The sequence below is a fragment of the Podarcis pityusensis genome, assembly GCF_964106645.2.
Source record: "Podarcis pityusensis genome assembly, chromosome: 9".
Taxonomy (NCBI): domain Eukaryota; kingdom Metazoa; phylum Chordata; class Lepidosauria; order Squamata; family Lacertidae; genus Podarcis; species Podarcis pityusensis.
The window spans coordinates 23094953-23107816 of NC_138034.1; the positions used below are offsets into that span (position 1 = coordinate 23094953).

Genomic DNA, 12864 nt, shown 5'->3' on the forward strand with positions numbered 1-12864 from the left:
AACCGTGCTCGGAATCTGCCTTGCTGGTAGCTCAATAGCACTTAATAAACTAATGAAATTAGAGATTTAAAGCACTTTATGGCTGATTATTGACAAGAGGATGGAACTATGCAAAACAGCTTAATGAAATGTTCAATAATTAATTTGTTGCAGCTGAAGCAGTGAGCAATACATAGCCGTTAGCCTCATTGTTGTTTTTTTCCTGATATTGGGGATAATTAAAAACAGTGGAGTGAATCAAGCCAGTCCCTGTAAAAATTTTTTTTTTAAAAAAAGGCTCCCAGAATGAGGCTGTGAGAGTAGGGAGTGTCATTTTAGAGGGTGAAACTTAGTTTTTGCAGATTTCTTCAGCGAGGGGTCTTAAAAACATGTTTTTGAGTGTGAGGAATTCAAATCTGCTTTTATTTTTGTGACTGGACAACATTTCGCTTGGTAAGTCTATGTTTGATGAAGAAGCACATAAACTGCTTTTGGGAAACCAAATAATTTTACCTTCTGAAAATGTCAGATAATGCTAAATAATAAAAATAATATTGGAAGAAAAATATTTGTAAGTACTTGGCAACCATTTTTAATTATTTCTATGCAATTTTATACACATTCTACTTACCAGCAAAACTAAACTGTATTAATTTAATCTCTGCCCACACTTGCTAGCACTGGTCCATGTTTGGATCGATGTTTCATTACATCCCTTTCGCTATATTTGATGATGTCATCAGCAGAGGAAGAAAAGCAAGAAGAAGAGGAGGACGAGGACGAGGAGGGGATTCTAGGACTTGGGCTAGCAGTAATATTCAAAAATCTGCTCACCCATGTAGATTTCTAATAATGGTGGGGTACTCGCTATGTCTTAGACCAGTGGTTCTCAAAGGCTGTGGCACACCACCCTGGCGTGGCAGGAAAGGAGGGCAAATGTGACAGGAAGATTCAATATGAAAGATCAGAAAACAGAAAGGCTTCTTTGTGCTCATGAGAAGATGAGAGTTTGCTTGTCTCAAATTAGACCTAATATAAATGAGATTACCTAGCAAAAGCAAGCTCAAGCCTCTCATCGAGCTTACATATATACTTAAGGTACATGTGCAAGAAGCTTGTTTATCATTATATTTTTGGAATGATTCATGTTCTTATGTACCTGCATTGTTTTATACTTTCTGGATTTCCCACGACCGTATCATACAGCAGTTCTATGTTATAAATTAAACACTGCTGGTTGTTTCTCCCCTCTCCCCAAAGTATTTCAATAATATTTTTTTTAAATGGCATGGTGCGAGCAAATTTTTATTCTGAAAGTGTGGCCCAGAGGGAAAAAAGTTTGAGAACCACTAACCTACCCCACAAGACTGAAGTCAAAATGATATAATCCAGTCCTTGGTTGGAGCCTGGGATACAAAGGTGATAATGAACACTAAATATGTGTATATGGGTTGTGTGCACTCTGAAACTGGCTATGATACAAGTGCACCAAGTAATCCTTCCTTAATTTACACGTTGATTCTAAAACCCTGTCAGTCAGAAGAAGCAAGGCAGCTGCACAGGAGAGAGAGACAGCTGCAACCTACAAAAACCTTTCAGACCATGTAAGTCTTGCCGGCTGAGAACAGACAGCAGGGTGGTATTCAGCTAAGATGTACTCCGAACAGACCTGCTGAAATTAAGGAAACGTGACTAAGTTAGGTCAACTCATTTCAATGGGTCTACACTTGGTGACTTCTGTTTCAGTGTATCTGAAGAAGTGTGCATGCACACGAAAGCTTATACCCAGAACAAACTTAAGTCTCTAAGGTGCTACTGGACAATTTTTTAAATTTATTTTGACAGTGTCAGACCAACACGGCTACTTACCTGAATTTGTTGAACACAGCGCACCATACCATTTCTGAGACTTTTTATCTGCCTACACACTATATCTGTTAAACTCACACATTTATCTCAAAGAATTCTGGGCACTGTAGTTTAGCCCTCACAGAGTTACAATTCCCAGCATCACTTGACAAACTACAGTGCCCAGAATTCTTTGAGAGAGGGGAATATGATTCAAATGTTTTATAGAGTTATATTGTATATGCAGAGATTGGCATATTTGCTAACATTAAGTATCTTATTCTGACAGCAGAACTAGGTTAGCTGGTTGTTTGTTTTAAGTAACCTAGTAGTAGTCCACTACATTTCTGCCAAATATGTAGGGGGGGGAGGAATAGTGTTTTCTGAATTTTGAAGGCCTTATAGCTTATAAAGTATTTAGTCTAAGCTCAGGAAAACTTGTCCCTTGAAAATGAATGAGATATACAGTTGATTCAAGGCAGGGATACCTAATGCGACCCCCTTCCAGAAGCTGTTGGAATACAGCTCCCTTCAGCCCCTGCCAGCATGTCCAATGGCTGTAGAGTTGACTACAATTGTAGTCTAGCAACACCTAGAAGGCACCACATTAGCTACCCAATTTGAGGTATCCTATGCAGCAGTATCAGCATCTTAAAAAGCAAAAAGCAGAGACATCACCTTACCAACAAAGGTCCGTATAGTTAAAGCTATGGTTTTCCCAGTAGTGATGTATGGAAGTGAGAGCTGGACCATAAAGAAGGCTGATCGCCGAAGAATTGATGCTTTTGAATTATGGTGCTGGAGGAGACTCTTGAGAGTCATGGACTGCAAGAAGATCAAACCTATCCATTCTTAAGGAAATTAGCCCTGAGTGCTCACTGGAAGGACAGATCATGAAGCTGAGGCTCCAATACTTTGACCACCTCATGAGAAGAGAAGACTCCCTGGAAAAGACCCTGATGTTGGGAAAGATGGAGGGCATAAGGAGAAGGGGACGACAGAGGACGAGATGGTTGGACAGTGTTCTCGAAGCTACAAACATGAGTCTGACCAAACTGCAGGAGGCAGTGGAAGACAGGAGTGCCTGGCGTGCTCTGGTCCATGGGGTCACGAAGAGTCAGACACGACTAAACGACTAAACAACAACAACAACAATGCAGCAGTATATATTTATGAATGTTGAACTTTTTTTTACATTTATAGGGCTAGTCAAGATTTACTCAGTAGTTGGCAAACCAGAAAACAGTCTTAAGAAACAATGCACACTCTTTTCGGTTTTCCCTTCCCTTTCCTATGGTATCCCTAAAACCGCAGTTTGAAACCATGGTCTGCAAACCACCACTCTGAGAGAACATGACTGGCTAGCTAGACAATGGTTAATGTAAAGAAGCGGAGATAGAGGAGAATCGAAAACCAGAGTTTGGAGAGAACACTGCCGGCATGGAAAACTAAAAACACGTTTAATGCCAAGAAGGGGAAAGAGGAGGGGTTGTTCTTGAGATGAGAGAAAGGAAAGAGCGCTCACACCTGGGGCTAGCTCCCAATTTGCAAAACCATGTTTTACAAGGTGCCCATTAATCACTGTGATGCCTTGCATGTACAATGTGTTTTGCTAAATGCAGTGAACTGTGATAAAGAAATATTGCAGACTGCTCTTTTCTACTTACTGTTCACATAGACATTAAATGCTATAGAGGAGTTGGCATCTGAGTTGGATACAAAAAATGTGTATACGCCTCCTTCTGTTCCCTTCAGTCGAGTAAGGTGAAGCTCACTGGAATACCTACAGGAGGAGGAAGCAATTTAGTATTATTACTCATATTACTCACAGTGCAAACAGAAAGGCCAGTCGCTATCCTGAGACATTTTTAAAAACTAAACAGGTTGTGCTTACACGTGGAATCTTAAAACCACCAAGGACACCAATCCGGTCTGCTTGTTCCTTTTGGACAACCACACTTTGCCAAAGGCAACAGAAGGCTGCTTGAAGGCTCCTGAATCAGAAGACCATTGCTTCTGCACTCTGGTACAGATGCATATGCAAATCTCAGTGCCAGGCAGTTTCATACTGCATGGCTATGTGAATTTTGCATCCTATTCAAGATGGAGCTCACTGGGTGGTCTTCAAATAGTCACTTTATATCAACAGTTGTTGTTTCTCAGACTAACTTTTCCGAGAGATGTTGGGTAGCTAAGATGACACTAAGATTGATATCCAAAGTGCATTTCCCTGGTAGCAAGCCTCATTGAACACAGTAATACTTACTTCAAAATAAACTTATGTAAAGGTAAAGGACCCCTGGATGGCTAAGTCCAGTCAAAGTTGACTATGGGGTATGGTCTCATCCCACTTTTTAAGCTGAGGGAGCTGGTGTTTGTCCACAGACAGCTTTCCAGATCATGTGGCTAGCATGATTAAACAGCTTCTGGTGCAACAGGACACTGTGACGAGTGCCAGAGCGCACCGAAATGCTGTTTACCTTTCCGCCACAGCAGTATCTATTTACTTGCGCTGGTATGCTTTCGAACTGCTAGGCTGGCAGGAGCTGGGACAGAGCAACAGGAGCTCACCCTGTTGCATGGATTCTAACCACTGACCTTCTGATCAGCAAGCCCAAGAGGCTCAGTGGTTTAGACCACAGTGCCACCCGCGTCCCTTCAAACATGTAGGATCACACCGTAAACACTCTTTGGATCCAAGGTGGGACAGAAACGCATCTAGTAACACCCATTGGTGATTTAGCAAAGCTAGGCACTGCTGTGTTGGATTTATTTGCTATTTGTTACTATTTGCTTTAGAAACCTTGCCCTCTAATTGATTGATTGAATTAAATTTATATCCCAAAGCAGGCCAGGGCAGCATTTTCACCATCATTTCAAGCTTTTCCTGAGGTAAATGTAGGCTTGTACCCATCAACCTGGCTATGGCAAATCACTTATTTTCTCTCTCAGCTCTGGTAGGTACACCTTATGCCTGATGGGAGTTATCAAAATGTGTCCTTAAGCAGAAGGCTGTGTCTCCCCAACTCTGGAAGAGAGTTGATGCTTGGAATCTTCAGGCTATAATGACAGTATGGCAGCTCACTCTGCCCAGGATCAGAGGCTGGCACAGCTGCTAACTGTCCAAGCCCTGAGGACCCACCACTGACTCCAAAGGCCATCTGCAGCAATCCAGGCCCTGCAGTTGTCTCAAGGCGAGGCAAGGGAAACTTACCAGCCACTGAGCACCAGAGCCTAAGTGGTTGTGGCTGGGACCCTTTTAAACCAACTCCACACACACATTGCCTCTGTGGTCCTGATGTGACACTGGTCTTGATAAAGGCTATGTTGGGGCCCCAGAAGCATTGTGGAAGGATAGACGTGGTGGCAGCAATAGCACGATGACTTGACTGGCTTTCCTGCTGCTGCAGCAGCTGCCTGCCATGGTTAAGACCATGAGTAGGCAACCTAAGGCCCGGGGGCCAGATCCGGCCCAATCGCCTTCTAAATCCGGCCCACGGACGGTCTGGGAATCAGCGTGTTTTTACATGAGTAGAATGTGTCTTTTTATTTAAAATGCATCTCTGGATTATTTGTGGGGCCTGCCTGGTGTTTTTACATGAGTAGATTGTGTGCTTTTATTAAAATGCATCTCTGGGTTATTTGTGGGGCATAGGTGTAATAAATGTAGGGGTTGCTCGTGCGTAAGTTGGTGCCACTCCTGGCTAGGTTGCCTTGTTAAACTTTTCTGTCTGGACAGCCCCTGCACTTCGTGGCTGCTCAGTCACTGGCAGAATCCATCAGTGGGTGTTTCTTAAAGCTTTTCCAGCATAAAAGTTGTTTGACTCCAAGTCTCCTCCTACTCTCCCTGCGCGGAAGTCTTCTGCGCAGGGAGGGCATGGGTAGTGGAGGACCCGTGCTCTCCTCGCTGATCTCCGGCGAGAAGTCCTGGAGCCCCCTCGCCGATTCCCCCATCTGCCCCCCTTTATCCCTGGTGTTACGCTGATTTCTTTCCCCAGATGGTGAGCTGCCTCTGCCCCTGCTGGGCCCTTCTCCAGCATCGCTCGAGAGCCTAGCCTCCGCCTCTGGCTCCGATGTCAGTTCCCTGACAATAGGAATTCGTTCATTTTTTCCCCCAAAATATAGTCCCCCCCACAGGGTCTAAGGGACAGTGGACCGGCCCCCTGCTGAAAAGGTTTGCTGACCCCTGGTTAAGACCAATGGAAGAAGAGGATCCAGCAAGCTGAGAAAGCAGTAGAAGTCCAGCAAACAAGCCTAGGCACTGGGTTTGATCATTAGGTTTAGTGGTCACTGGTCAGTAAGTTAAGTAGGAAATCCCCGAAACATACCTTCCTGTACATCATATTGAAAGGCAGCTGGGAATTGTCAGAATGATTTAGGGTGCTCTTCCCTCCCCAGAAAAGGGGTAGATCCCAGCAGCTTTGTCAAAGCATGCTTCTCTGCAATGTATTACATTACCTGTTTTTGTCTATGTTTGTGACCCGCACATAATGATCGGATGAATTTTGCAAGGTTTCATTCATGTACATCCATACTTCTTCTTCTGGCTTTGGATATGCCTCATACGACACGATTAAATCCAGGTTTTCTCCATCATTTACATTTACTGTTGTGTTTGCCGAAGTTGATAAATTGACATATCCTTTACCTGGTGGTTGTCATACGGAAAGATAAAAGTAATAATAATTATCTGGGTTTCTTTAAAACCACGTATAATTAAACCAAGGTCAGCAGAGAATAAGCAAACTTTACTGACAAGTATGGTAGAAATTGCAACCTGTGGAAAAGCAGGTCTTATCAGCTAAATGCAAGACTGAGCGTCAATGACATTTTACTGAGTGAGGTGAACAATAACTCTACGCTTCACAAAAGGATCCTGAACTTCTGTACAGGCATTTTGCATGACAGGCCTAGATGTAGCCACTGAGTGGGACATGAAAGTCCCTGGGACGTTATTTATTTACTTATGCATTTCTTGTATTTAATTTATATCCTACCCCTTGAAAAATATACAAGACCTCAAGGCAGCCCACAGCACAAAATGTCATAAGAATACAACCAATGTAAATATAAAACAGTAAATAATAAACACACCTACAACACTAACATGAGTCATCAGTAAAATGAGCTATGCAATAGTACAAATAAACAGAAAGCTTCTTGAAACAGTTATCTTGTTTTGCCATTAATGTTGCTTTATATGTCAAACTTTAATTGTACATTTATATTTTATTTTTCCATATATTTTTATGTTTAGAATATTTTATTTTCCTGTTTATTCCACTGCTTTAAATATGGAACTTTATTGTACTCAGTATCTGAGTTTCATTCGTCATGTTTTATGCTGATATTTTGTAATATTCTATTTGATGTTTTTAATTTGATGTTATGATCCGCTTTGATTTTTTTTTAGAAAATGTAAAGCGGGTTATAAATGCTTTAAATAAAATAAGATGCTCTTGGGCCAATAGGACTTTATAAGTGAGAACCAGCAACTTGCATTGCATCCAGCAATCAATAAATCTCTTTCTGCCCAGGTGTGCCGTGTTCCCATCCTATTTCTGGGACAGTGCCCACAAGTGTTTGCAGCTGATAATGAATTCGGTCCAGTAGAATATCCACAGAATCAAGAGATGCTGCAATGTAACAGCTAGGTTTTATTCATTTTGTGTGTGAAATTAAAAGGTCTACGAAGCAGAGTGGTGGTGGTGGAGGAGGAGGGGTACCCACCCTTTTCGCCAATTATGGATAAAGACATGTTCAGAATACTCCTGCTAATTACAGTACATGAATATGCTCCTAATCAGTTTAGCACTTATGGTAATTTTAATATTTAAAAAGTACTACATGTCACTGCAATCCCACACTCTGGGCTGCTTTTCAGGAAAGTATGTTAATAAACAGGGCAATGTAAGCACCTTTGGTGGCTGGTTGGCAGAACTCATCTAGAGTTCATGACACACAATGGATCAGGCTTTTTAGAGGGCTCTGGAAATCAAACCTTTCATGCTAAAATGTACTTTTTGGGAACACTCCAGCACACTTTGGGGAGCAGCTTCTCTCTCATATGGTCAATTACCAGATGGGAACTTGTTTCCTGCGTTTTCCATTTGCAGAGTAAAAAAATCTGCTAATGTATAGAAACTGGATCGTCTCCGCTGCAGTGCCCATTTTACCAGGTTAGCCTTTCAAAAATTGCTACCAAGTCCAGCCACTGTATACTCTTTGCGAAAACCCTTTCAGACAAAAAGTCACACTGAGTTCAATGGGACGTACTCTCAGATAAGCGTGTACAGAATTTCAGCCTAAGTACATAACATGCAAAGGCCGGTACGTAACTATTTTATGTGTGTTGCCTTTGGTGGAGAGATTTATAAATGCAATCAATCAATCAATCAATCAATCCCCCATTCTGTAATGTTACTCAGTGCACTTTACTTAAAGATGCAACATGGTTGCAATTCTATACTCTGACATAGTAGCGTAGTTCATGTATAAGGTGAAAAAACCTTGGTTATAGCTCGCTTGCTGGAGCAAGACAAACCATGAACCCAGGTTTAGACATAATGCTAAGCCAAACCATGAGTTTGTCCTGGGTACCGGATCAGCAGCAAGACCATGGGAGAGGTGCTGCATCCATGATGTTTGGTTCAGGAACCCCCATGTTCTCTCAATCACACCAAGTCATGTTTTGACTTAAGTGTTATGTCTGAATCAGGTCGATATACTACAGGAGAGCCTATAGCAGTGTGCAATTCAAAAAATGGTTTACACGATGCTACTTGGTCATCTACGGCAAATGAAGCTTTGTGAGAGTAGGAATGCATTACTGGATCACAGCCATATACCTTTGCAGTGCCAAACCCATTTACAGCACAGAGAGGGAGTAAGGCCATAGATTTTTTTTACATGTCGACTGAGGACTGACTGACACACTGGCCGAGGTTGACTAACCAAAAGATAAACTAAAGGTCAGGGAAAAGATGGATGAAAAGATAATGGATGAAATCCACAATTTCCAGAAACAATCCCTCTGACTTCGAGGAGATGTGGAAAAATTAGAATACCTGGGTTTGTGGATTGCGGGCTGTTGTAGCATGTAATGCCAAAAGTAGTTATGCTAGCTTACTGGTAGGTGGATCACTGTTGCCTACTGGGGGAGAGAGAAGTGAAGTGGTGGGAAAGCTGGTGTGGTGCACATGCACTGGCAGGAGCACCAAACTGGTTCCACTGGTGCATTTGCACTGCCCCAACCTTCCTGTCCACTCCTGGTGAGCAACAGAGACCCATCTGCTGGCAAGCAAGCATAGCAGCTCTGCCCCAACTGCTGAGTCACGTCCATGTAATGCTTCTTCTTAACCTGCATAGGCAGGCATGGGGCCCAAAACTACTGAAGCTAGAATACCTTCCTTATAAATAGCATAGAGGCTATGACTTAAGAGAAATCAGACTGTACAGTGACTGAGGGTGCTGCATTCCTACAACGCACATGCATAATATGCTTGTGAATGTCCCAGTTCTTAATTGGGGCACCGCTAAGGGTCTGTGTGGCTAGGTTCTCCTTTGAAAGCAGCAGTACTCTTGCTGAAGGACAGAAACACTTCCTACACTCACAAGTTGTGTCTTAGGCCCAGTTCACACTTTGCATCTTGCAGAACAGGTGCACCCCCGTAGGACATTCTTATGAGGTCGGGGAACTAGGTTGCAATGGCAAGATAAACAAGAACAGCTCACACAGGTCCGCAGTCCCACAATGAAGGGGTGTGAATGCATGGATGCATGTGAGTCATGCAGGAAGGGTCAACTGAATGGGCCTTTCCTATGGATTAGCATCCTTCTGCCAGGAAGGTGCTGATCCTGTGAGAAGGGTCTATACGATCAACCATGCCATCACATTATTTGTATTGTGCCAGCTGTGTGTACACACAAAGGACATCCGAGTGGCTTCTTAAAGGGGTGGTAACCACATATGGAAACCCAAGGCTGCTCTCTTTTGTTGACCAGGAGCAGGACTTTCTGTTTCCACATGCTAGTGCACCTGTTTTCACATTGTGATGTACACACATTGCAAAACTTGCTATTTGATTTTTGGCATAACATAATATAGTATTATATATATCTATATATTTCCAACCATCTCAGCCTGTATGTTATATTCTCCCCATGGCACAGACATCTTTTATATCTGCAGTATTACTATTTACCTAGTACTTTCAAGGTTATAGTGGAATTGATTGTTCCAAAAGTGTTTCTTCCTTGGCACACAAATGTTCCAGAATCATTAACTCCCACTGAACTGATGTTCAGCTTTAATTTCTTTTCATATCCATAAGTGCCCGTATTCCTGCTTCTCCCTGTAACAGTCTGTCGGCAAGGGGGAGAGAAAAAAATTAACATCCAAGATACAGTGTATACAGCATCTTTCCTAGATAAATTAAAAATAGATGTAATTATAACTTTGCCATATTAATATTCATAACTTAAAACCAGAATAATAAGCCATCATGACAAACCTGTCACTGGAACCTCTCCATACAAAACAACTACGTTCTCAGAGCTCTCTTTAAAAAAAGCTAAACTCACTTCCCCCACCCCCACCCCTTTTTTTCCTTTTCTTATTTCCTTTCTTCAGATCCACTCCTACATTCTTGGTAGTCTGCCTTCTAATTAGGAGACTCTGTAGACTCTTCCCAGTCTTACCTCAGCAGCATGAAAGGCATTACAAAAGCTTGTCTTTTTTGCAATGCTGTTTCAATACACTGGGGGAACATGGGTCATGCGGTAGGGGTGGAGCCTACAACACCGCTCTTTCTCAGCACTGAGATGACATAGCCCCAGTTCCCAGAAACACTGCTTTGGTAAGTTGCCGTATCAATGTCTCCTCCCATGTGGTCCAGAGACATTACAGTGGTTCTTTCATCACCATTGAGGTAGCACTGGAGGGATTTCAGTCTTGGCCTGGCAAATTTCCACATCAGGGAAACCTGGATCTCCAACAATTGAAATTTTTGGTCATGTAATTCTGGTCCACCGGCCACTGGTTGGCAGTAACCAGGGTCAGAATTGGGCACCAATGAACTGCTTGATTAACCATCACCGTGGCAGCAGAGAATGCATGTTCTGGCCAAGGGAGGGAGCATCCATTTTTGAGACCGACTCCTGGTTTCCTAACCACATTTAGCAGGGAATCTGTGTTACCAGCCCACAGCTAAATGCCAATACTCTTTCATCTCTCATTCCATATTTAGCAGACTGACTCCTCTAACACTATTTCTTAAAAAGCATCAACCCTTCCCCAATATTTCAGCAGCTTTTAATTCATGCAAATGTGGGGCGGGGAAATAGAATGAACAAACAAAACTAAAGAATATGAATCCGAGTACATACGAAAACAAGCTTTTGTATGAAAAATTTATAATGCTCTTGGAACTGTCCCAGATCTCCCATCTGCAGGTCCCATATTTGACCGCATGCTGCTGAGGCTCAATTCACCCTTGGAGTGGGCGAGTTGCGATTTGCCAACAGATAAGCACTTAAGAGTCAGCAGCTCTGCTGAGAATGGGCTCCAGGGACAGATTACCCAGGACGTATCCCCCCCCCCCCCGAGGCTGTGCGATTTATCTAGCATTACAGTGCTGCCCTAGTCCTTTTCTGGGTACACATGAATCACTGATTATATATTCTAATCACTGCCATTAACAGTTGACAATTAACCGTGGGATTGTACTCAGCAAGGTTAGACGTGACCTTCTAAGAAGTTTTCCATGCATGCTTAAATTACAAGATATGCCACTACCAGTGATTCAGAGCAGAGTGGGAGTTACCCAAAATAAAAAAAAAATCAATTTCACATAGGTAAGGGACCTAGCAGCACTGGGACCAAATCCCTTGGATGACTCTTCCTGGCCTGCTTGCTTTACTGTCTCTGGCCTACTTGTTGCTCATCGACTTCTTACTCATGATGACCAAGCTCAAATTGGAATTGGGCTCAGTTAACAAAGCAGTATCCCCTTAAAAATCAGAAAACAGGTCAGTAATTTTTCAGCCCCAAAGAGCTTTTTGGGACCTTCATTAGACACACCCAACAATTGTTATCAGGAACATTATGGGGTTGGAATTCCTGCTATGAATCCCCATTAGCCTCAATCCCACCATATATTCTTAGCTGGCCGCTGCTGGAGTTATAAGTAGCTCTATTGTCCCCTGGCATTTGGGTGTTTGTTACACAGGCCAACTCTTCTACCATGAAGGGGGAATTGTTGTTGTTGTTGTTTACAACATTACAGTCATACCTCGGGTTGAAGTTGCTTCAGGTTGAGCGCTTTCGGGTTGTGCTCCGCGGCGACCCGGAAGTAACAGAACGCATTACTTTCGGGTTTCGCCGCTCGCGCTTGCGCAGATGGCCAAAATGACGTCACGCACATGCATGGAAGCAGCGAATCACAACCTGCGCACGCGCGTTTGCTTCAGGATGCGAACAGGGCTCCAGAACGGATCCCGTTCGTATCCAGAGGTACCACTTTATGTATTTTCATGTTTTTATATTGTAAATCACCCCTGTGGTATTTAGGTGAAGGGTGGTATGGAAATTTAAAAAATAGAATAGGAATAAACAACACCACAGCCAGGTAATAGTAGCAGCAGGACAAAAGGAACAGCCACAGGCAAGCGGGTCCCAGGGGAGTGAATAAATGTATGTGTGTGTGAAGGATTGAAGAGCTCTGGAGGCTGAGATTCGGATTACGAATCAGTGAGATCTGTGATTCCTTGCCAAAGAACTGTGAACTTCAGAGGCATTGTGACTTGACATCCAGGCCTTTCATGCGGTAGTAGTGCTGCTTTAGATGTTCAGGCTCCTCTCATGTGTCTGGCTTTCTCAAATTAAAGCCTGACCTACTTTTCTGCGTTGTTGCTCTTTGGTAAAGTCACGAGCACATTCAACAGCAGCCTGCAGTCTTTGCTTGACTTCAAAAAGTTCTTGGCTGGGAACCTCTATGCATTTGAACTTTGCTGGGTTCCACTCCTGGGAACTGGTTC

The 12864-nt window shown here is 43.0% G+C and overlaps 1 protein-coding gene across 2 annotated transcripts in view; it reads right to left on the reverse strand.

Annotated features, from left to right (window-relative positions):
* The window catches only part of KIT (KIT proto-oncogene, receptor tyrosine kinase), a 79827-nt gene that overhangs the window by 29467 nt on the left and 37496 nt on the right, over positions 1-12864 (reverse strand). For both annotated transcript variants that reach the window (XM_081020478.1, XM_081020479.1), the window contains 3 exons: positions 10032-10191; positions 6286-6475; positions 3495-3610 (listed from right to left, as the gene is read on the reverse strand). In XM_081020478.1, the coding sequence (XP_080876604.1) occupies positions 3495-3610; positions 6286-6475; positions 10032-10191 (466 nt within the window). The remainder of the gene's footprint in view (positions 1-3494; positions 3611-6285; positions 6476-10031; positions 10192-12864) is intronic.